Source organism: Lactuca serriola, chromosome 7 (assembly GCF_051521515.1).
Source record: "Lactuca serriola cultivar US96UC23 chromosome 7, Lser_US96UC23_V15, whole genome shotgun sequence".
Taxonomy (NCBI): domain Eukaryota; kingdom Viridiplantae; phylum Streptophyta; class Magnoliopsida; order Asterales; family Asteraceae; genus Lactuca; species Lactuca serriola.
The window spans coordinates 172,296,071-172,321,105 of NC_136414.1; the positions used below are offsets into that span (position 1 = coordinate 172,296,071).

General features: G+C 36.3%; 1 protein-coding gene across 1 annotated transcript in view; it reads right to left on the reverse strand.

The window, feature by feature from the left end:
* The window catches only part of LOC145062335 (exopolygalacturonase-like), a 40,408-nt gene that overhangs the window by 1,201 nt on the left and 14,172 nt on the right, over positions 1 to 25,035 (reverse strand). Inside the window, exon 2 of the mRNA XM_079009953.1 lies at positions 60 to 374. Within this exon, the coding sequence (XP_078866079.1) occupies positions 60 to 374 (315 nt within the window). The remainder of the gene's footprint in view (positions 1 to 59; positions 375 to 25,035) is intronic.

Consider the following 25,035-nt stretch of genomic DNA (forward strand, 5'->3'; position numbering starts at 1 on the left):
GGCATATGATAATATTGAAATGATTAACCAAGTTTTTAGTTAGAAAAGAAAACACATACGACTGGAAGTGGGCAAGGTCCTGGCCCCCCGTCGGGGCATAAATTTTGCTTCCAAGTTTGTTCGCCTTGGCCGTTGTACGTACCACCGATCATAGTCAACTTATTAACATTCCTTATGGAGATCCAATACGCGGTTGTGAACTTTTTAAGCTCGGGTGGGGCCTTGATGATGGCTCCGGTGGCTTTGATCTCAATTGGACCCTTGCATGGGCCAATGAGATCAATAGGAGGAAATACCATATAGGTCCCTGGTGGAATCAACATCGAGCTTGGTGGTGCCATTCCACAGGCTTCTTTCCAAGCACTCATTATCGCCTACAATATAAACAAACAATTTAAGGTCAACTTGTCACAACCTTTGGTAAAGTTATATTAAGCACATAGTGTAGATGAATCATTTCTTCACCTTATTGGAACTATCTTATCTATTTAAAAGAGATATAACAAAGTCATAATAACATAAATCACTAGTTAACTATGGGTTTAATTTTATGTTCCCAATAAAGTATAATTGATGAGATCAACCGCGGATTTAGGATTTATAATGGTTGGGTGCACAAAAATATATTTAATAAGAAAAATGGGTCGGGTCAAATGGTTCACGACATATTAGCCATATTTAATCACTTGTTATCAAATTGCAAGTTTTAGATAAAGGTACAAAAATCGTTTTATTTGAGTTGGGGCAATGGCCAAATAAAACCAAAGTTAGGGATGATTATCGAAATTTCCAAAAACGGACTAAAGTTGCAACTATGAGTAGAATATAAAGACCATATTTGTAATTTACTCTATTCTTTATTGTTTTGTTTGCTGTCCATTTCGCACGCTTCAAATTTTTTTTTTCCAAATAATCAAGTAGACATAGCCTAAATTGTTTGGGCCTAACCAATTAAATTTTTTTTATATATATATTTAGTTTCATATGTATCACATGCAAAAAAATCCCAACCCTTGGGGGCACCTGCCACCCCTCACCATTACCTGCATCCGCCCCAGAAGAGATACGCGAGTTGTTTGAACTCATGATAAATATTTTTTTTTTCTTTATGACATCTCATCTGCAAAGAATTTGTTTTTGTGAAGAACCCAATTTATATTTCTTGCTAGTGTTATCATGTATCATGATGAAGATTTCATTCCTAATGTGGCTACTTGAGATATCATTAGGGATAGGATAGCAAAAGTCTTAGACAAAACTAATGTGGAGCTCAACACCTTGTGGGTAGAATGCCCTTCCACCTCAACATGTTGTGAAAATTAATCATTCTTGTCATTGCATTGTCAAAAAGAGAAACCCATTTTCCATTTATATGTGGTTGTATTAAATCCTACTTTTTCACTCTCTTCTTCATATCTTCTATTAGACTTATGTAAATTTTGTGTTTACTGTATAATCATATATTATTTGAGGGGTTGTAAATGTAATTCTTTTCCCTATATATAGAGTTACTTGTGTCATTGTTGGCATTGAGTTTTACATTCACTCATGGTATCATAGAGCCATTAAATCCCATCCCTTTCCCTCCCATAACCTCCTTTTTTTCCTCTTCTCCTTCCCTTAACCCCCACCCATCGGATTTCGTCCATTTTTTCACCACCCCTCCATGGCAGCCGACTCCTCCTCTTTATCAATGAACACAATCCTCCATCTAATCACCATTCGGTTGTCCTCCTCAAATTATCTTTTATGGCGAAATCAAATGATTCCTCTCTTGAACTATCAACAACTTTACGACCATGTTGACGGCTCCAATCCGTGCCTATCGTCGTCTATTCTGGTAGACAATAAGCCCACTGTTAACCCCGCCTTTTCTCAGTGGGTCTCATCCAATCAAAAGGCTTCCATTCTCCTTCAAGCTTCGCTTACTGAAGAGGCTTTTTCTGAGATCGTGGGACTCTCCACCGCTCATGAGATTTGGAATGCTCTGGAGGCTGGCTACGGTAACTTCTCATTGGAGCATGCTCAAAACCTTTGTGACCACCTTCGCCATCTTACCAAAGGCAGCGACTCCTTCTCTGACTTTGGTCGCAAATTTAAGTTGTTGTGTGATCAAATTGCTGCTATCGGCCAAGTTGTCGATGATTCTGATAAGACCTATTGGTTCTTGTGTGGCCTCGGTGCGTGGTTTGAAACCATTTCCACAGCCGTTCGGACCTTCGGTGCCTCCTACTAGTTGCGTGATCTTCTGGCCAAGGCCGAAGGTCATGAATTTTTCTTGAAGGCTATACATGGCGAAGCTTCTTCACCCCCTACTGTTGCGTTTTCTGCTAGAGCAGCTTCTGCTGGGTTGGCATCTGGACGTGGTCGCAACGGTCGTGCGGCCCATGGTGGTGGTCGAGGTCGTGGTCACCGGTCACCTCACTGTCAACTTTGTAGGCAAAATGGTCATTTTGCTAACCATTGTCCCCAACATGCCTCTTGACTCGTCGGGGTCTTCCAATGAAGTCCATCTCGCCAAGGCTTTCTTAGCCAAGTGCAATATTTCCACCGACGGCACGGATTGGTTTGTTGATTCCGGGGCCTCCGATCACATGGTATCCTCGATTGGTTCGGTCACTAATTCCGAGCCCTATGGTGGTGATACTTCCATTAAATTTGGCAATGGTAACACTCTTAAAATTTCTTCCATTGGTTCATCAAAAATTGCTCCGAATATTCACTTACATGATGTGTTGGTGGTTCCATGCCTCACCAACAACTTATTATCTATTAGCAAAGTGACTCGGGACAATCTTGTGGATGTTCTTTTTTACAAATCCGTATTTTTTATTCAGGATCGAACAACGAGGAAAGCTCTAGCACAAGGAAAATGTGACCACGGCCTTTACATGTCGGACACCACTCCTAAAGCTTATGCGTTTGTTGTCTGGGCCAAGCTGCATGCTTCATTTGAACTTTGGCATTGCTGTTTGGGACATGTGTCATTTAACACAATTTTTATGTTAAATAAACTTGGACTATTAATGGTTTCTAGTGTTTTGCCGAAACCAGTTTTGTGTGCTTCTTGTGAACTTGCTAAGTCTCGAAGGTTGTCGTTTTCTATTAATAATAAGCGTGCTTTACATGTATTGGATTTGGTGCACTATGATCTTTGGGGATCCTCGCCAGTTGCCTCGGTTGATGGATTTCGATATTATGTGTCATTTGTGGATGACTACTCTCGTTTCACTTAGCTTTATCCTATGCAGGCTAAATCAGACTTTTTTGACGTTTTTTTTATCCTTTATTAAATTTATGGAAAACCAGTTTTCTACCAAACTTAAGGTTCTCCAAAGTGATGGTGGATCGGAGTTTCTGAATAATTGGGTCAAAAGTTTGCTAAATTTGCATGGCATATTTCATCGGGTGTCGTGTCCCTACACCCCGCAACAAAATGGTTGGGCCGAGCGTAAGCACCGTCACATCATTGAAACTAGGCTTGCTATGATGTTTCATGGTCATGTTCCCGCTAAATTTTGAGTCCATGATTTTAGCTATGCGGTTTATATTATTAATCGCTTACCTTCAAAGGTTCTTACCTCCAAATTGCCGTTCGAGTTACTACTAGAGCAAGTTCCGTCATATGATAATTTTCGCCCATTTGGGTGCCGGTTCTATCCTTATCTACTTGATTATTCGGCACATAAGCTATCTTCGCGAGCATTCTGTGTGTTTCTTGGTTATCACTTAGAATACAAGGGCTATCTTTGTCTTGACCCATGCATAGCTCGTGTTTACATTACACGTCATGCTCGTTTTGTCGAGATGTGTTTTCCCTTTGACGGTGCCACTTCGCAGGTCTCGTTGGATGATTTGCCTTTACATTCATTTTTTGAAGATACCTCTCAATCTATGCCTGTCTCCAGGGCCTGTTCAAAACCTCCTGCCTTATCTCGTTGTCAGTCGCATCCCTTCTCCTGTGGTGTATGTGTTGAACCCAGCTCTTGCCCCGCTCCGGTGACCACTCCTGCAACTGACACTCCGACTGCTGCACCTGTTGACCCTATACCCTTTGATTCTGACGCCTCATCCGATCCCGTTGGCTCGGCAGCTGGATCGGATAGTGATGATGATCCACCCACATCACCAAACCATGCACCTAGTGTTTCGATCCCTACGCCCCTTAATCCATCTCCCGCCGGTCACCCCATGATTACTAGGGCAAAAGCAAGGATTTTTAAGCCCCGTCATCAGGATGATTTGGCGCATACGTCGAACCATGGGTTGTACTATGCATTGTTTGCCTCGACTGATCCATCTACTCATCATGATGCTCTTCAATATCCAAAGTGGGTGGCCGCCATGCGCTCTGAAATGCATGCTCTCTCTCATAATGCTACTTGGTCTTTGGTTCCATGTCCCCTCAACACTAATGTTGTTGGGTGTCATTGGCGTTTTCCCACCAAGTACCTTGCTGATGGCTCTATTGATCGGCACAAAGCTCGACTTGTTGCTCAGGGATTCAGTCAAGTTCCTCGGCTGGATTGTTCTAATACATTTAGCCCGGTGGTGAAAGCGTCCATCATTCGCATCGTCAAGACTCTTGTGGTTATTAACAAATGGAAGCTACATCAGTTAGATGTCAATAATGCCTTCTTACATGGAAATCTTACGGACACTGTGTATATGAAGCAACTGCCTGGTTTTATTGATCCTCGCTACCCCGATCACATTTGCAAACTCCATAAGGCCATCTATGGTCACAAATAGGTCCCTCGGGCGTGGTTTCATTGGCTAAATTCTTTTTTTGTGGCTAATGGATTTGTTTGTAGTCGCGTTGATCCCTCATTGTTTATTTTCAAACGGGGTGCCTGCGTCTTGTACCTGCTTGTTTTCGTTGATGATCTCATCCTTACTGGCTTGGATTCGTCGGTCATTCATTCGTTTATTCACAAGCTCTACGCAGAATTCAAGATCAAGGATCTAGGGCAACTCAACTACTTCCTCGGTCTTGAGGCCAAGCATCTCCCCTCTGGGCTTTTTCGTAGTCAATCCAAATATGCTCACTCCATTGTTGATCGTGTTGGACTTATTGATTCTAAGCCGGTCTCAACGCCCCTTGCGGCCAACACCTCGTTTTTTGCTTTTGGGGAGCTTTATGGGGATCCCACTCATTATCGATCTCTTGTTGGGGCGCTTCAGTATTTGACCATCACTCAACCGAATATCTCCTATGCAATTAATCAAGTCAGTCAGTTCTTGCAAGCTTCAGCGGTTCATCACTACCAGGCCATCAAACGTCTTATTCGATAACTCAAAGGCACTCTTTCCTTTGTACTCACGTTTTCCAAGCCCCAACTCACGAACCTGGTGGGGTATTCTGATGTTCTCCATTGTCATGACACCACTCCATTTCTTTTTCCTTACAATGGTAAATACAAATATAGATTATGTGTAGCTTAGGTGATCATGACAAGCATGGAACCACTCCTTGCGGCCTTATGGACCACAAGACAATAAATAAAAGACTCTAAACATTTATATTATCTATATATATAAAATGTCAAATAACTTATAAATGTAATCAATAAGGATTTATGTAAATGGTTAATAAATATTATTAAACCCTTTTATCATATTTGTTTAAGATAAGGTCTATTTCACATAATGTGCACGCACCCCAAATAAGAAAAATGTATCGCTACTACTATGAATACCTCTAAAATTTTAAAAATAATAGACTTCTTTTCCATTTTGTATCTCCATTGCCATTTGTCTAGCAACAATAGATTCGAGGTGTGCAACCTACCAATTCCAAGGCCAGCTGGATTAATGGGTGACAAAATGTTTTTCGAAGCCAACCAAAAGATTTTTGTGGGATTGAGTGATGTACGCTAATGAAAATTTATTTCAATATCTTCAAAATACTTGATGTCCATTAAAGTAACACACAAACATAATAATAAGGTTCAAAGTGTCGTTGAGTTTTTCCATAAAAATTGGAGAACAGGGGCTCTAAAAGTAGGGATGAGCATAGGCGGGTACCCGCCTCATTTGGCGAGAACCGGAACCGGAACCTGCGGTTCCTAGAAAATTAGAACTGCAACCGGAACCGTTCTAAGCAGTTCTTAATTTTTTGGAACCAATTTTGAAACCGGCGGTTTCGGTTCCAAGAGCGGGTAACCCGGTTAGATCAATTTTATTAACGTTTGTCAATAAAATTGCAATTAAGTTTGATCCAAATGGAATCAATTCGGACCAAAGACGGAAAAAATCAACCCAATAAATTCTAAACCAGTCTAAATAACATACACATATTCACACCAAATACTAATACACACACACACACACACGCACACACACACACACACACACACACACATATATATATATATATATATATATATATATATATATATATATATATATATATATATCGATTCCGACGGGTACCAAGCGGGTAGCAGTTCCTAAAAAATGAGAACCGGAACCGGAACCACAACCGCTTAAGGCGGTTCCTGTTCCAGAACCAGCAGTTCTGAGGTGGTTCTGGTTCTGAAAACGGGTACCCAGTTTCGATGCTCATCCCTATCTAAAAGGCCTAAATACTTAAAGCAAAACTTAATACCAAAGATAAATTTAAGAAATTTAAGAATCATTTCCTTGATGCTAATCGATTCAAGATACAAAGAAACACACAAACACACTAATAAGGATCCAAGGGGGGTCGATCCTTGTTCTAGAAATCAAAATAAAAAATTCCAATTTGCTTTAAGGGGGATTCAAGATACAAAAACATAAATACAAGAAACTGAATTAGGTTTGTCTTTTTCTTGATGATGTCGATGTCTTGTGGAGTTCAATCAAAAGAATCAAATTAACCATTGACCCCGCTCTTATCCGGTGAGAAATTCAGAAATCGCAAGTGACTATTGGAATTTTCAACTAGAAATTTTCATGATCCGTAACTTTATAGATGGACAACATCCTTACAGGTGAAAGAATAAAATGTTGAAAGTATGGTTTCCCTCTTCTCTCTCCTCAAATCGCATTCCCCCTTAGCATATTTTGTTCATAATTTATCCGAAAATGTAACAACCATTGATCATAAATCTATAATCAGCCATAGATTGTTGGTCCTCTATGTGATTGTCGACCTTGATAATCAAATTTTGTTTAAGACAGAAGAGGAGAAGAAAGATAAATGAGAAGAAGAAGGCCTTGTAGAAGCTCATCCCCAATTTAAATAAGGTCACTGTCCATGTCAATGCTAGAGAACCAGAGAGCCGGTGGCTTGAACCTTGGAAACCAATCTGACAACATGATGACAAACCAACAATCAACAGTGAACCTGATGCTTAGACTTCCAGTTCAATGTGTTGGAAAAAACCAACAACCTTCAATACTTGACTTTTCCTGATCGATAAATCACAAATCTTCGTTTGGAACAAGATGGAAGTGAAGAACTAAGGATGATCGACAAATCACAAATCTTAGTTTGGAACAAGATGGAAACAAAGAACTAAGGAGGTAGTTGTTGGAAATAGGTGTCTAATGTCATAACAAAATTGGATAACTTCGAGAACAATAACAAAGTCCTTTTTATGTTACCCTCAAGAGCTAAAATAGCTAGAAATAAAGTTGAGAGAGTAAGATAACTAGTTTATTAATTTCTCATAGCTTTAAAAATTAATTAGAAACTTGTTAAAATTAATTTAGAATTAATTTGGAATTAATTGGAATTAATTAGAATTAATCAAGAATTGATTAAAAGTGCAGCGACTTAATGTTAATTGTTCAATAGTTGAGCAAGAGGAACATTATGGAACCCTTTATGGGGATGGACGGTTTTGGGAGCTCTAGAAGAGTTCTAGAATCGATCCTAATGGTTTAAAAAGATAAGGATTTGAATATGGATAAACAATAATTATTTAATTGGTTCAAATAAGCTTTAGCTACAAGTTACCTCAACTATAAATATACCCTTTGGCTTTCATAATTATCATTGCTAATTCCCCACACCCTTAGATAATCCAATTTTTCGAAGTAGTCTCTCCGCTTTCCATGATTTGTAGAGTTTTAGTCTTGTTGGCGTGAGTCCTTAGGGACATTCGATTTTGGGTGCTAGTCCTTCCAAGTGATTGAAAAAGAGTTTGAGATCTTTAATGAATCACAAGTACATATGATTATACCTAAAAGGTTAGTAAACCTATCTCTCTTGTTAGTTTAATTCTATAGTTTCGAAAGTAGGTTGCAATGATAGTAAAATATAGATCTATGGTACATGTATACTTACGATTATATTTAAATGCTTATCTAGCCTAAATCTAGTGTAAAATCATAGAAAACCCTTCAGTGGTATCAAAGCGATTAGATTTTAATTATACACTATTTGAAAAAAAATCTGAGAAAAACACAAGAAGGTTGTTGGTCACAGGGCGCGGTGTGCTTTCTGCTAATTAGTAGATTTCAAAATTTTTGCCATAATTTCGAATTTTATGGTTTATCTTTAGTTTTAAATATTATTTTAATCTGTTAAAATTGGATAATTAAACTAAAAAGAGAAATATGCCTAAGTAATTTGAAATTATAGATAATGATTTTAAATTAATTAATTAAAATTTAATTAAAGATAATTTGTTTAAATCATATAATTTTAAATTGTTTAAAATATACCTTTCATATAATTATAAAAATTTATAAAAAATATGTAAATACCAAACACATTTTTATATGTAATACGATTACTATATGTAAATAATAATACAACATGTGTCCTCGCATGTTTAATTAAATATCGTTAGTCAAATCAAGAGTAGGCCTCGTTTATGAGACCATGCTATACGTGAGATATATAAGGAAACGATCTATAAAATGACCGTTGAATGAGTATCCTCTTCACTCGCCACTTCTTTGTATGGTTTATAGCCGTTAGTTGAAAGGGTTTGATAGGACGACGTCTCGTTAAAAGTATAGCATATAAAGTCCTAAAAACAAAATTCACTTTCTTAGTTATATTAGAAAATGTGAAAAGCTTCTAACCCATGAATAACACACATTATTGCTTATTGTCTACTTATTGAGCGTGTGTGGTTAATCGACACATAAATGTTAGACATAAAAAGAAGTGATGTGGTACTTATGGTTATGGATTGTTGGCGAAGTGTATATGGTTAATCAACAAGTCAATTTTGAGAGCCATGACATAATCAAGGATGACACGGTTTTGCATGGTTGGTTCACCATCTTATTGAGAGACCACGTTATTACTGACACAAATAGAGGATGTGAAAATCTGATATTAATATTTCATTGAGTAGTTTTAATGAATCTCAAAAGATCTAGACATTTAATCATGATTCAAATTGGTAAAGAGCATTACCTGCCTAAATAACTTAACAGTGTGTTTATGACATCTGTTACACATCGCAAAGCCAAGTATGGATCCTAGCCTTTGTAAATAATAATTTGGATTGAAATTTTATTTAAAGGATCAATAATACAAACAAGAATGGAATTAAAATTGGATGTTGTCTATATGATAATCCACTAAAATCTACTTCAATAAAAACCTCTCATAATGATTAGCTTGAAGGATGATCAAATTTGTATTTTGGGAATAATTCTCATTTATGAATAGAAAGATCATGTCTTTCTTAAAGCTCTTCCTAAGTTTTCTCTGCCCATTACATTCCAAAACTATTAAGAAAAGTTATTAAATAAACATATTGAAGTGAAATGGAATTTCATTTAGTTAGGAGTTCTCTATGGTTATCAACTAAGCTAACCATGTACATATAATCAGTTCACTCTGTTTTTGATATGAACAACTTAGAAATACCTATTAAGGAGTTGAATGGATGTGGAGACCCTTTGTGACTAACATAGCTAATTATAGAAACACGCACTTTAAATAATCTCATATTTCCTATTATAAGTAGAAGTTTCAAGAAGAAGAAAGTCGTCGTACGTAAAAGGTGATTAATGTTGAAATACCTAATTTGTCCCCAACACACCAAGGAAAATAGGATGGCTTATTTTGAGACTTGTTCTGATAAACTATCATTTCCGAAATAAAAAAAAGGATTTTAAAAGCATTCTAGCCTAATATGTCCGATGGATAAGATTGAAACATAGAAATGATAATTTGATCATAGATTACAAGCCCATGCTACTATCCTTAGGATCAAACGGCAACTCGTGAACATTTAGTTTATTTTCAAATATGATAATTCGTAATATTATTGGAACATTACTTCTAATACTTAAGTATTTTTAACCAGTGTTCTAAAAGGCGCGCAATGGCGCACGCCAAGGCGTGACTCCATCGTACGAAAAGCCCCATGGCATTCCTGTTTGGCATGGTGCATTATGCATGTTATGGCATGAGTTTTTTCGGTTGAGGCACATTTTTTTGCTCTTTCTTATGCCTTTTCTGATCAGACACACAAGTATTGTGTTTTTTTTTTTTTTTACTTTTTGTTATTAGTTATTAATATAACACTTCTAAAAAGTGGCAATATTTGACATAAAGCCATATTTATATGGTAAAATAATTATAAATAATACAGAATACCCATCTGATATCATGCTTCGAAAAAAAATGGCTCAACATGGCTCGTAAGCCTTGAGGCTTGGCCTTATCGACACGCTACACCTCACGCCTTTTAGAACCTTAATTTTAACTACGGATATTGTGCTGACATTCATATGAAAGTGTAGTGACTGTAAAGGAGTAAAGATGATTAAAACTAGGAGAAGTAAAATATATCATGAATATCGGGCACCTGCAACTATTCATTGGATCAAAAGACATCACTCATAAATGTTTCGTATATGGTCTTATGGTTTAAAACTGTTTATACAAATTTTATGAGATCATTCTGACTCGTTTAAATGTAGAACATTTAATATGCTCTGTATTTAACAGAAAAGTCATGAAATATATGAAACTGATATGTAAGGAACAATTCAAAACATTGATTCAAATATTTGAACAGGATGTAATATTGTGGAATCATTTTCTTGAATAAGAATTACATTGTCAAAGATCTAGTTAGATAGGACTTTGGTATTCGTTTGACCATAAGTCTTACGATAAATGAAAGTCTTATTTATCAAGAAAAATGATAAAAGATCTATGTGATAGTGTGAATATCTTTTGGAATTAGTTTTAACTAACAACCCATTTAGACTATCAAAAAGATGTACTTACTCGAATACATCCAAAAGTTTGGATAAAATGCATTTGTCGAATTGTTGTCTTGAAAATGTAAACATAAAATGCATTAACAAGTATCATGTTGGATGGATATCATTAGATTATAAATCTTATGATAAATGCAGATCTTGTTTGTCTAGATAGATGAAATTTGCGTCATTGGGTGATGAATGTATATGTTGGAATTAGTTTGGACTAATTGGCCATTTGGATAAACTACAATACATAGTAAAATTGACTTCGTGTGAAAATGTTTCTCTGAATAAACATTAAGATTGGAACCTTCTAGGTATTCATAGTTTTTTATAAAACAAGGTTGTCAATTAACTGGACAAAAGGATAAGATACTCAGATCCAATAAGATTTGTGAGCATCTTAGTCAAAAACCATATCGATAATCTAAAGAATTATGAAAAGTTTTCCATAAGTTGTCTCTACCCAAAATAATGTCACGGTGAGTGTTGCTGGAGAAGAGAAATAAAACATCGTTTGAGTTGTTGCTTGATGGGTCATATTGTGCTTAACAGAATAGTTCATGGATTGTACCATGAATAGTGTTTCAAGAGTCCTTGGTATTATACCAACCAAGTAGGTTTTGAAACACTCTCTTAGATGTGGAGTAAGGGTTCATCCCTCACTAAGTACATTTAGAGTTCTATGATTATGAGGTTCATGTTCTTCATGAAGTGCTCGACAATCTAATACTTGGATTAAAGATGTGTTATGTCATTGGACATCCCAACAAGCACTTTGGATAATTTTTAACACAAATTCTAATAATAAAATGTTTATTACTCGAAGAGTAGTCTTCCAAGAGTGGGAGATGACATCCAAAAGAGTTAGTGGGAGTCACATTGATCTTGATAAGATTCAAGAGGTAACTAACAAAGAACCTAAAGTTGGTCCTGACATTCAATTCGATATTGTAGAGGTATTCTGGAAATGACATACTTCCAACTCTTCCTAATAGACTTTATAGAGAACATCATATACCTAATCATAAAGATTGAGATAATATGAGTTTACTTGAAGACAATAATCAGAGCATGCCAGTTATCGAAAGCTATAGCATACCCTATAATGCTACTAAATAGGAGAAGAACATGGATAGCAAGATTTAACCCATGAAATTTTGAAAAGTTTATTGACTAAACAATTCACATTAAAATTCTAAGTGTTAGTGAATCTTCAAGAAAAATGACAAACATGGAAGAGAATAACACATAGTCAAACCAAGATAGGTTGTGAAGAATGTGTAAGCTTATGCAGGTCATTACTTCAATGACAAAATTCAAGGATTTTGAATTCCAAGAAAGAAATATGGATCATAAGGTATGATGAAGACAGTTGGAGTTAGTGGGATTCTTGTTTTAATGAGAAAATTTAAGGAGTTTGAATTTTAAGATATGAAAATAAGTCATATACATTTATGTTAATGATAGTGGGAGCAATTAGGATTCTTTTTTCCATTGAGAAAGTTCCAAGAGTTTGAATTTTAGGAAAGCGATGATAATCTAAGCTAGTGGGTAAAACAAGGATCTTTGTTTCAATTAAAAAATTCAAAGAGTTTTGAATTTTGGAGAAACAAAGATGAGCCATGTGTATGCCAATGTTAGTGGGAGAAAAAGTAGACATACTGAATATACTGATCTATGGAAATAGATCTAGGTAATTCATTAGGATAAGTTAAAGTCCATGAAGTCTAAAAGTAATTCAAAATAGTGCAAAATGTGTCGCAAGACATTGAGCTAATGTCCTAGTTCTAGTATTAAGCTAGACAAAATTATTTGTGTCCTACATGATTTTGTTTATTTAATGGATCATGTGAGACATGACATATACAAGATCTGATTATTCGAAAGCCTCTCGAGCATGACATGTCAAATAAGATCAATTTATCGAAAATAAATGAATCAAAATCAAGTTCATTCCTTAGTGTCCTAAAAGAAAAAAAGGATATGTTGATGGTATGGAAGAGATCATTGTAAAAGTTACATTGAGTTCAATATTAATAAAGATGATTAAGTTTATAATCGGAATTCATATCTTTTACTGAATGGTTATTTTCTTTGAGAATAATAAGTAATATAGCATAATAGATTTAACAATAAACTTAGAGTATATTGTAATTAGTTAAATTGAAAAGGAAGATATGTGACTGAAAGAGATTCATTAGCGGCACCTTTGTTGAAGTTCAATCAATGATGATCCTTATGAAAAATTCTTGCTATTCAAAGGGTAAATTTACCTCGAGTGTGGATCCCAATGTCATGCAATCACACAAAGTGTATACTCGGTAAGTACTATCGTGTTTGATAGTTGTTGAAATGTGAAAACATCATAGTCAATAGATTCATACCGATAGATATCTTGTTGATCCATTCGCTAAGGTAACAAGTCTGACAGTAAAACTTTTCCACGAGGCATTTTATTTGCAAATGATTTGATTTATACCCACTTTGAATAGTTTATTTTAAATTTGGTAACCTAAGTAGTATAAAGTCTTAATTTGATATGACAGTTATTAAGTAGTGGTCTTAATATATGATGGGGATAAGTCATTTCAATTAGTTTAGCATTGTGCTCTCCATTTTCATGTTTAGAACCCACTTCTGGAATATTAATTTATTCAAAACTCCATATAAGCTCATAGTTTGGGAATGGGTATAGGAATTAAGACTGTTATGGGGTTGGTGGATTGTCCATTGATACTAGACATATAATGGGTATAGGAATTAAGACTGTTATGGGTTTGGTGGATTGTCCATTGATATTAGACATATAATGGAGATTGTGTTTACACTCATAAGTATTTGAAATGGTGATTTTAAGTATTAGAACAACCCACGCTCATATTCAATCACTAGTAATTTTAAGATGATAATATATTTTATTCTTAAAATGGAAAGACATTGAGTTCTTTTCATACAAGTTGGTTATGCATTGGTCTTGCTCTAACGTTATCCGTAACTAGTGGTCATAACGAGTAAGTCCATGTATGATTTGACAAGTACACAAAAACTACGTAGTCAAAGTTTATCTTTTCCTTTTACCTTAACATGAGAATTGATATCCATGGGCCCCTTGATGATTTTGCATTGATATCTAATGTGCCTAGCCAGGTCTGGACTAAATTGATGAGTACAATTAGTAGTCTGATTTGATCATAATAAATCAAAAATTAAGAACAATAATATTGTATTGTTAGTTTGATTCATAATCCATGAATCAGTTCACAATGATATAATGTAGGAAAAGAGGAATCATTGATCACTTATCTAAGGGTTGATACTTGATAAGATCTGAGTTCAGTAGTTGCTGTGGAAGGCACGCTTTGTTGGTTATTGGAAGATTATTTTACCAATATTAGTTAATTAATTGTCTAAGCAGGAGACTGTTGGAAATAGGTGTCCACTGTCATAACCAACTTGGTATAACTTTGGGAATAATAACATAGTCCTTTTTGGGTTGTTCTCAAGAGTTAAAATAGCTAGAAATAAATTTGAGAGAGCAAGATAAATAGTTTATTAATTTATCATAACTTGATAAATTAATTAGAGACTTGTTAAAATTTATTTTAAATTAACTGGAATTAATTAGATTAATCAAAATTTGATTAAAGCTGCAGGGACTTAATGTTAATTCTTCAATACTTGAGCAAGAGGCACATTTGTGAACCCCTTAAAGGGATGGACGGTTTTGGGAGCTATAAGGGTTCTAGAACCAGTCTTAATAGCAGATAAGGATAAGGATTTTAATCTGAATTAAATTTGATTATTTAACTTATTTAAATCAGCATTATTTGCAAGTTACCTCAGCTATAAATAGACCCTTTGGCCTTAATTCCTAATTCTCCATACACTTAGCTAGAGAAATCAGATTTCTCAAAGTGCTCTCTCTTCTCTCCTTGATTTATAAAGCCTTATACTTTTGGGTGTGATCCATTAGAGGTAATATACTTTGGGTGCTAGTGCTTCCAAATCATTGCAAAAAGTTCGAGATATTCAAGGAATCACAAGTATATACAATTATACATGAAAGGCTAGTATACATACGAAAGTATGTTTCCATCATAGTAGATCTAGATTCATGTACCCGTAGGATTATATTTAATGCTTCCATTACCTAACTCTAGTGTAAAGATGCGTAGAAAACCCTTCAGTTTCCTATGTTAATGAACAAAAATGGAATATGGGAGAATTTGGGTTTTAATTTGGGGGTGAGGTGGGGTGTTTGGGGTTTAATAACCTATTTGTTTTTTTACAAAACTTAAATGAATTAAAAAGGATAAAAGAAATTAAAAGGGTAAAAACGTCATTTTATATGGCTTAAGGGCCAACCATATAATTTTTAGAGACCACAAGGACAATGTGGTTCAAAATAATTAATAGGGATTAAAGTTGTAACCTTTCTAAATCACAAGGACCAGCTATGTAAAATTTTCTATTCAAAAGGTAGGTATCATGAATAAAGGACAAATAGATTAATGTTCTCTATATGACCATAAGGCATATTTAAACAACTAAAAATGACATACGAAATGATTTAACTCCTTGTACTCTTATCTAAAGAAAGTGAAATAAGTCAATATCTTTAGGGAAAAAGGAAGAGAAAGGGAAGGGTTAACTATAGTTACTTGAAAGTTTCATAATCAAATTCACACAAATCATGAACAATGAAAAAGGATGTCACTAGAATGGTGAAAAAACATACATAATGTAAATGAATTCCAGGTAGTTCTTAAGTGAATTACATTAGTGTGAATTATCTTTGTTTATCAGCACAAAGGAAGATTCATGATGAAATCATAGATTAACCAGTATGATTTAAAGAACAAATTTAGCCTATTCAACAAGCTTCTCAACATTTTTTCATCCATTTATAGAAGACAATACTAAACAAACCATTGGAAGAGGCATCTAGTTCTAATGAAAATATGATTGAGAAACACTTATAAGGTAGTTATTATGAGGCATATAACTGGCCTTAATGGAAGTAGGAGATCTGTCTCTTACTAAGTCGACATATTTTTAGTCAATTTCTTTCCTGCAAATTTGACCCTTCATCACATTTTTAGTCAAGCTCTACCTATCCTAATTAGGATTACTCACTTTCCACTTATAATTTCCAACTAGAAAGTCAAGTCCATCAACCCTAAAAATTCAGGCTTAAGAGCTTTAACCAGTGGGATGCGTCTACACTTATTATGAGTTAGGTAGTTGCTATTAGTCATCTAAATATTCTCATATCACACAGTTGGTTGAATATAAGATAAATTCTCAATCAAATACAAACATATTGTTAAAATAAAATTCCCAAGAATTTGTTGCAGTCTAGACAATTGAAGTGTAAATGACATACATATATTTACCTCATATTAACTACGAGATAGTAGAGAGGCCGAGTTTTTATTTGTTTAATCACATACTAGAAAGAAAAACAATTTTTAAATCCTATAAAGCAATTAACCATCAATTTCTTTTAATTTATCCTAGGTTGCATGACATTGCCAACACTAGTAGTCACATAAGCTCTTTTAGACCATAACACATGCATGTTTATGGTTGTATCCTACCATGATAGGGTTGGTGTTTACACTAGCAATACTCTCAAGATAAGCTTATTCATATGTCACTATTATTTAATTTTAGAGTTTGGTATTAGATTCTAAACTAGCATAGGTACTCTTAGCATATGTTGAGCTAGTAAGCCTAAAAGGAAGAAGTTCTAGCTACTACCACTATATGGACTTCTTTTTTGTTAACGTCAAGCTGAGGTACCTCTCCAGTTAATCAAAAATTTTACTAGTGATTCTTGAATCAATGAATTCATTTGAAGTTTGTGCCGCAACCTCTTTTTGTTTGACCAACGAAAATACTTTCATTATACTTGCCTCTTCTTGATTGCTAACCCCTACCTATCTAGAGGTACACACCCCTTTATGAACGTATACAAAGGGATAAAGAGAGAAATCTATATAGAACTATCACAACTGGCCTTTTTGGCTAGGAAATTTCATTCTTAAGTACGCAAGGACTCTTTTGAGACTTGTGCTAACTCACCTAAGTGTTCAATAAGAGTTCCTAAGGAGCCATATAGTGTTAGAATGCAAATCTCTCCAAGTATAATGAATCTCTCCCAAATCTCTCCATGTATACTGAAACTCTCCTAAATCTCCCTAAATATGTGAAATCTCTCCCAAATCTCTCTAAATATGCAAAATCTCTCCAAGAATAGTGAATCTCTCCCAAATCTCTCCAAGAATAGCGAATCTCTCCCAAATCTCTCTATGTATGTGAAATCTCTCCAAGAATAATGAATCTCTCCCAAATCTCTCTAAGTATGCAAAATCTCTCCAAGAATAGTGAATCTCTCCTAAATCTCTCCAAGTATGTGAAATCTCTCCCAAATCTCTCCACAAATCTCAAATCTCTCTCAAATCTCCCTAAGTACGTTCCTCAGTCGAAAACAACTCAAAACCGGAAGAGGAAAACCCCAAAAGGACCCTCTTGGTCCGGACTCCTCTTTGTCCTGAACCTCTTGGTCCGGAACCCTCTTTGTCTGGAATGCCTCTTAAGGAACCAAGAGGACTCACCACTTCGGAAACCTCTCATCCGGACCACCCATTCCGAAATCTCGCAGCTCAGGAAGCCTCTTGCCTCGCCTCGCTTCGGAAGTTGTAGCAAGCTTCACACCTCGGTCTGGACTATTGGCTTGCACGCGACTTCGGATTCGAGAAGGTCACTCCGGATCTTGCCTGTGGACTCCGGAATCAGGAGAAGAGCTTCGGAACTCACCCAACAGCTTCGAAAATAATAGGGGTCTAAGGGGTTTGGTGTAATTCCTATCCTAAACCCCTTAGACCCCTATTTCATGAAATTCCTATCCTAAACCCCTTAGACTCAAGAAAATGACAAAGGGATTAACCTTGTGATTTGATGAAATTCCTCATTTCCCATGCAAATCACAATATTCCAAGCTTTACCCATCAAATACCCATGCATGGACCACCATCTACCCATGTACCAAAGATTCCTCCCTTTTCCTTATACTCCAAAGCAACGACACTAAGAGAGTTTAGACTCCACTTTTCCCCATTTTCTCTCAAAAACTCATCTTGAAGCAAGAACAAAGGATCTTGCTGAAAGGAAATTTCTCAACTTCTTCCTAAGAAAATTTAAGGCAAATTCCTCCACTCATCTAATATTTTATTATATTTCAAGATGAATCCATATTATTTTATTCATAATAATATGTGATGATCATCCTTAGGAAAATATCCCTCCCATGGAAGTTCCTTATCTCAGCAAGAGTTTAAGCTTGAGATCTTCACTCCATAACTCCAAACAACTGCTCAACTAACACAAGGTGAGCTTCATACCCCACCTTTTTCAATGTTTTAATGTTTTTGGGGGAGAGTACAAGTCAAATCTTCCCTAGATTCTTAAATTATTTCATATATATGTATTTTTGTATGTGTGTGTGAAATATTATTAAATTATTATTTAGTAATATACTCATGAACGAATGATTTCTAAATTTCCTAAAGAACAGATGATACTTTGTACAAAAGAGCCTCCCAACTATTGGGTGTGTCCAACTTAACCCCTTTATCTATGCTTTCATGTCTAAAGACAAAAGTTATAAAAAGAGACCTTACTAAGTGGACACCATTTCTAGTCATTTTCGACAATAGGAACTTTGTGACTATTTTGCAAACTATCAGGGAGTATTTTATAAATATTCAACATAAAAGTTTGCGTCAAGAAAATATACAAGTAGAGCCTTTATGACAGAAATATTTGCATGTCATAAGCTGATGTCATAAAACCTCCGAGAACACAAGCAATGTTCTATATGTCATAAAACAGAAAATTTGTGTCATAACCGGCAGTTATAAATTTATATAAATTATAACTTGACACTTTTTCTCTTCTCTAAAACAACTCATTTTTCAAAAAACGAAAAGGAAAGAACACGAGCACCCAGTTAACGAGCACAATCAACGATATGAAACGAGAACGATATTTCTATTCAATAAGTACGAGTTTCTTTATTTATCTAACAAATAATGGATCTTAACAATTGTCAAAAGATTGTTAATATTCTAGTCAGACAAATCTCAACAGTACCTAAATATAAAAATATTAGTGTACGTCTAAGTCCTATAAGGAGTTATAGCCAGAGTCTCTTGGAGGGAGAGCGGGAAATAGTGTGTAGATCTATACGGGGTTGACAGCCTGAACCTTCGTTTTTCGGTACAGCTAGACAGGCCATTCTAGGATGACAAATGTCTTTTCCAAACCGAGGGCGCTTGAGAAACGCCAAAACAGGCAATCTGTCATGATTAGTATGGTTATAACGACCCACTAGAATATGTTATATTAACTAGAAATTTATGTAAGGAAAACCTCATAAATAAATTTTCGCACGTTGTGTTGGCCGTCCTACATGTGATAGGTGATGGTCCGCATTTGTTGTATTGACTGTCTTTCTTCATCGTGTAGAATGTCCACAATAGCCATGTGGATTCTTTCTCCTAACAAGTATAGAGTCGTAATACTGCTATTTTACAAATTAAAAAGCATAGGACTCTATAGAAAATAAATTTCTACGATTTCGATAACGATAAACTAGAACTTACAAATATTTTATAGCAGAAAATATAGGATTTTCTGGAGAAAACGATTCTTTCACGATTTCGATAATGATAAACCAGAACTTACGATTATTTTGTAGCAGAAAATATAGGATTTTCTGGGGAAAACGATTCTTTTACGATTTCGATAACGATAAACTAGAACGCACACACTCAATTTTACTCGATAAGAGGAACATGATTTTTCAACCATATATCCTTTTTGAAAATAAGGGATTTGTCTTGAGACGGTTGATTGTTACTATTCAAAAGAATTATTCTCGGACACAGCTCGCTTTTAATTTACAAATCACACTACTTTTCAAAATCACTCCTTATAAGGATGAACAAAAGTAATGTCATGCACACATATAACCATGATTTTCAAGGCAAGACTCCAAACGATTTCATACAAAATATCTGATTTTCTAAAAGTACAACGAGAATGATTCTAAACAAGTGTAAACGATTTTGTACAAAAATGCTTATGAACTCACCAAGTTTTTAGTTGATGCTTTTCAAAACGACTTGTATTCTCAGGGATCTAGTAAGCAGGAAATAAGGGACGCTGATGCAAGATCATTTAGCTGTAGTTGAAGTTTTCTACTTATGTAACTTTTGTGTAACTCAAAGAACAAATACAATATGTAAACAATGTAAGTTTGTTATCTCAATGTATGATGTTTGGATTGCTTCATTTCAATTATATTCAATTGCTATGATACTGCGCAATGAAATCACCCGCCTCCGGACGTTTCCGCTGTTTGGTCCGGGGGTGTGACAGATTGGTATAAGAGCATTGTTTATAGTGAACTGGTATATCTAGCCATACGAGATATACAACTATAAATACAATAGGACTAAAACAAACTCTGTCTAAAAGTATACTTTAAGAAGATAAGTATTTATAAAAGTATACAAAATTACTAACCTAGTCTCATAACGAGAAGAGACCAAAAGTAACTAAAGGTTGAACACTACTGTCAAACCTGGGCAATTATGTAATCATATCTGGGATCAATATAGCCTGATCAACTATATTTATTTGAGATATGACCAACATGTGCTTGGGAGCGATGGTGGTGTTGCAACAAACCTAAAACCTAACAACTATGCGCACAAGAGAATACTAGAATTCGAACATGAAGTTTAAAATACTACAGGAGTATTTTAGGATACTATAAACCCCTCATACCTAAATTATCCCCGTATATCTCGAGTCGCGACTCTTGCACAAACGACGTAATTGAAATTCCTCACCTACACTTCTACAACCCTATCACGATGATTTGTGGATAGGACAAGGAGAGAACAAAAGAAGACCAAGAGGAAAATCCAAAAATGGATCCTAAGGGATACCTAGAGATGAATTGTGAAAGGGAGAATCCTGACTAAGAAACCAGCAAGGATGAAAGCGCCAAGGAAACCCTCGATGAGCTTTACCCGATTGGGAGCAGACGAAAGACCCTTTCACCTTTCTCTTCCCAGATACCTAAATATCCTATGTAGGTACTCCTGGAATAGACATACCCAGAACAAAACAATACCCACGCAAAAATGAGTTGAGCAATTGACTCCTACCCGGTTCAGGGCGCATCTCCACAAAAGACAATCCGATCCACAATTGACGCGCACCGAACTCCGATAACTAACACCCTCACGAATCAGATGCCCATTTGGGTCACGAGTAACCCAAATTGACTCCCAGTTTCCAACCCTCCGTCATGGAGTAATGGAGACCATATGCAAAACCCGGTGTGCAACAGTGGAAATCCGATCCCCCACAAGTAACAAGAACACCATTCCAAATGCCTTACGAAACCCACCAGTAGGACCAGAGAACTACGTAGACCATATACACTCCTTAAAATATAAAATGGTCATTTGGAGACCACAACTCATAGCAATCAAGGCTAGGACAGCCTTAGCAGCGTAAGGAACAAAAAAAGGGCACCCTTAATATAAGTGAAATGACCAAGCACTTTGTGCGCCAAAAGAGGATCGCCACACTACTCGCCTTAGGTTCATAATGCCCTTAGTCGCAACCAGTAATAGTGAACCAAGAGGAGTACATCCTCCAAAAATCCATACAACCAAACCTGCTACCATATTGCTAGCTATGTGCTATGACGACGGACTTTACGTCAGACAATGCATGTTCCCACCCTCCACCATAACTGCATCATGGGGATGTAGGTTGAACCGATTAACACCAGTACGTTAGGATTATATGAGTAAACTCACTTGGAACTAACTACGAGTACTCACAAGCTCACTTTTCATGTGCAACAGAGTTACGTCTTCTCATGAAGGTAACTAGCACCCTGACCATGCCGGTCCTACGAATAAACTCCACCACTTCCCAAGCCACTGTAGCATTTGCTGTAGCAGTCGTCATGGCATACTCCAATACTAATGACACAAACGAAGTTGGAAGCAGTGTCGGTAACTTCAACCGTAACAACAACCAAGGAAACCAATGAAAAACAACTTACCCATGCACTCGAAAACCTAAGCCTAAAAGCAAGAAACAAAAGTTCGGGAACCAAAAAGGAGGTAGTTCGACTCAGATTTTTACTAAAAGGCAACAAGTGGGACCAGTCCCTACCCCCACTAACCCTACTCCTCCCCCATGGAGACAATCATACCTTGGGAACAATCCACCCTGCAACAAGTGCAATTACGATCATTGGGGAGCCTACCAGACATTTGGTTGCAAAAGGTTGCAACAAGATGGGGTACATCTCCCGCTATTGTAAGGCCCCGGCCCCATGCGTCACCCCAACCCTCAACGCAGAAGTAAGCCCAGTTTGCCACAAGTGCGGCGCAATAGGACATCTCAAGATAGATTGTCCAATAGAGATGACTAACAAAGCAGTCAATGACTAGAATGGAGTTGATGACAAGAAACCCTACCGAGATATCTGGTACGTTTCGAACGATCAACTTTATGTAATGAATTTTCAAAGAAAGGTCTTGAAAATTGAAAACATAATCGAAAACTATTTCCCCATTCGAGCGAATCTGTAAATTGCGGAGAAGCTAGATAATCCTTACTAATGGACCATGAATGGTTCCATATGAACATTGGTATTGTATATAGTTAGGATTCTATAAACTAAGAACGTGTGATCCTGCATCATTTTCCTGATCCTGGCCTGAATGTTGATTAGGACAGAACCTGTGACATCCCCAATTTCACGGCCAGAAAAGACCGATTTGTTTATGCTTGGTTTAATAAATCAGAGTAATCGTTTAAAGAAAACGGTTGTGGAATTTGTTCCCAAAACAAAATGTGATAAAAATTTATCAAAGCATTTCTTTAAAGAAATGTATTTTCATTAAATAACAAAATATCTGGATGTCATCTTCCAATACAGACCAAAAGCATAAACAGTATAAAATAGACCTTACAATATTTATTTATAATACTGATCTATAATCCAAAATCTCTCGTCAAGTCCACCAACTTATACTCTTGCGCCATTACCTGTAATGCAAAGAAAACTAAGTGGGTCAGGCTTGGGAGCCTGGTGAGCATATGGGGTTTTCAACCCACAATAATATATTTATTATATTTAGACATCAAACAATCAACCCAATTACCCATCCTCATTATCTCCATTTATCTTAAGGATCTACCCTAAGAATCATCTATCCTTCATTCTTAAGGATTGACCTGAGGTATAGGCACGAAGTCACATCGTTGCCAGGGTTTACTCAATAGGCGCTAACTCCATAGTCACCAAGGTTTATACAATAGGCGCTAACTCCATAGTCACCAAGGCTTATACAATAGGCGCTAACTCCATAGTCACCAAGGCTTATACAATAGGCGCTAACTCCATAGTCACCAAGGTTTATACAATAGGCACTAACTCCATAGTAACCAAGGCTTATACAATAGGCGCTAACTCCATAGTCACCAAGGTTTATACAGTAGGCGCTAACTCCATAGTCACCAAGGCTTATACAATAGGCGCTAACTCCATAGTCACCAAGGTTTATACAATAGACGCTAACTCCATAGTCACCAAGGTTTACTTAACAGTAGGCGCTAACTCCATAGTCACCAAGGTTTATACAATAGGCGCTAACTCCATAGTCACCAAGGTTTACTTAACAGTAGGCACTAACTCCATAGTCACCAAGGTTTACTTAATAGTAGGCACTAACTCCATAGTCACCAAGGTTTATACAATAGGCGCTAACTCCATAGTCACCAACTATCCCATCTACCCATGTTCTACCCAACATTTTTGTAGATATAAATATACACTTTTATACATAGTTTAAAACCTGTATAGCATGTTCATCCAATACACATTCCAAATAATAGATGAGACACATACACATAACACATATCTCATAAAGAATAACTATTATCTATGAGTTAGAAGAAAGTAACTACACACTCACACAAAACATATACTTAATACATTCAAACAATACTTGTATTAAAAACGTGTTTGTGAAAGGGACTATACACTCACTTGATCAGAAGATGATCAGACAGCACTACGACTTGCAGAAGTAGTATTCTTCGGTAGATCTGGAAGATCTTCACAAAAACCGGGCTCCTCGCGGGCAGAGCTTCGGCTCGGGAATTGCACTTCTCAGAATCTTCGAGCTTCAGGACTCGCTTCGGGTCTCGGGATGATACCGGGGCTTCAGGGGTACTTCTTTACATGTAAATCGAGGTAATATGGGTGAGAGATGAGAGAATGAGCAACCAAATTCGGCTGGCCCTTCAAATCTATTCATAGGGCAAAATTGGCCCTTGCCATGTCGTGGCACCTTTTTCCACGTCGTGGGCTTGGTCGTCACTGCATGCGTCATTGCAAGTTGCATCTGTGGGACTCCCGGAGGTGTCAGAAGACTGGCCACGTCGTGGTATCTAATAGTTTTGGGGTTTCACGCCCCGAACTTCAGAAATTCATAACTTTTGCATACGAACTCTGTTTTCGACGTTCTTTATATCGACGCGAAGGTGAGATTATGCTCTACAACTCTCGTTTAGATTCCATTGGCTATATTTGACTTTATTTTTAATATATTATAATTATATTACTTATATATTATTTTTAGTAGGCCGGGACAGGAAAACTCCGTTATAAACTCATAACTCCTTCGTTTGACGTCCGTTTTCATCCGTCTTTCCGTCATTGCACTACTATCAATGAGATGTTCAATT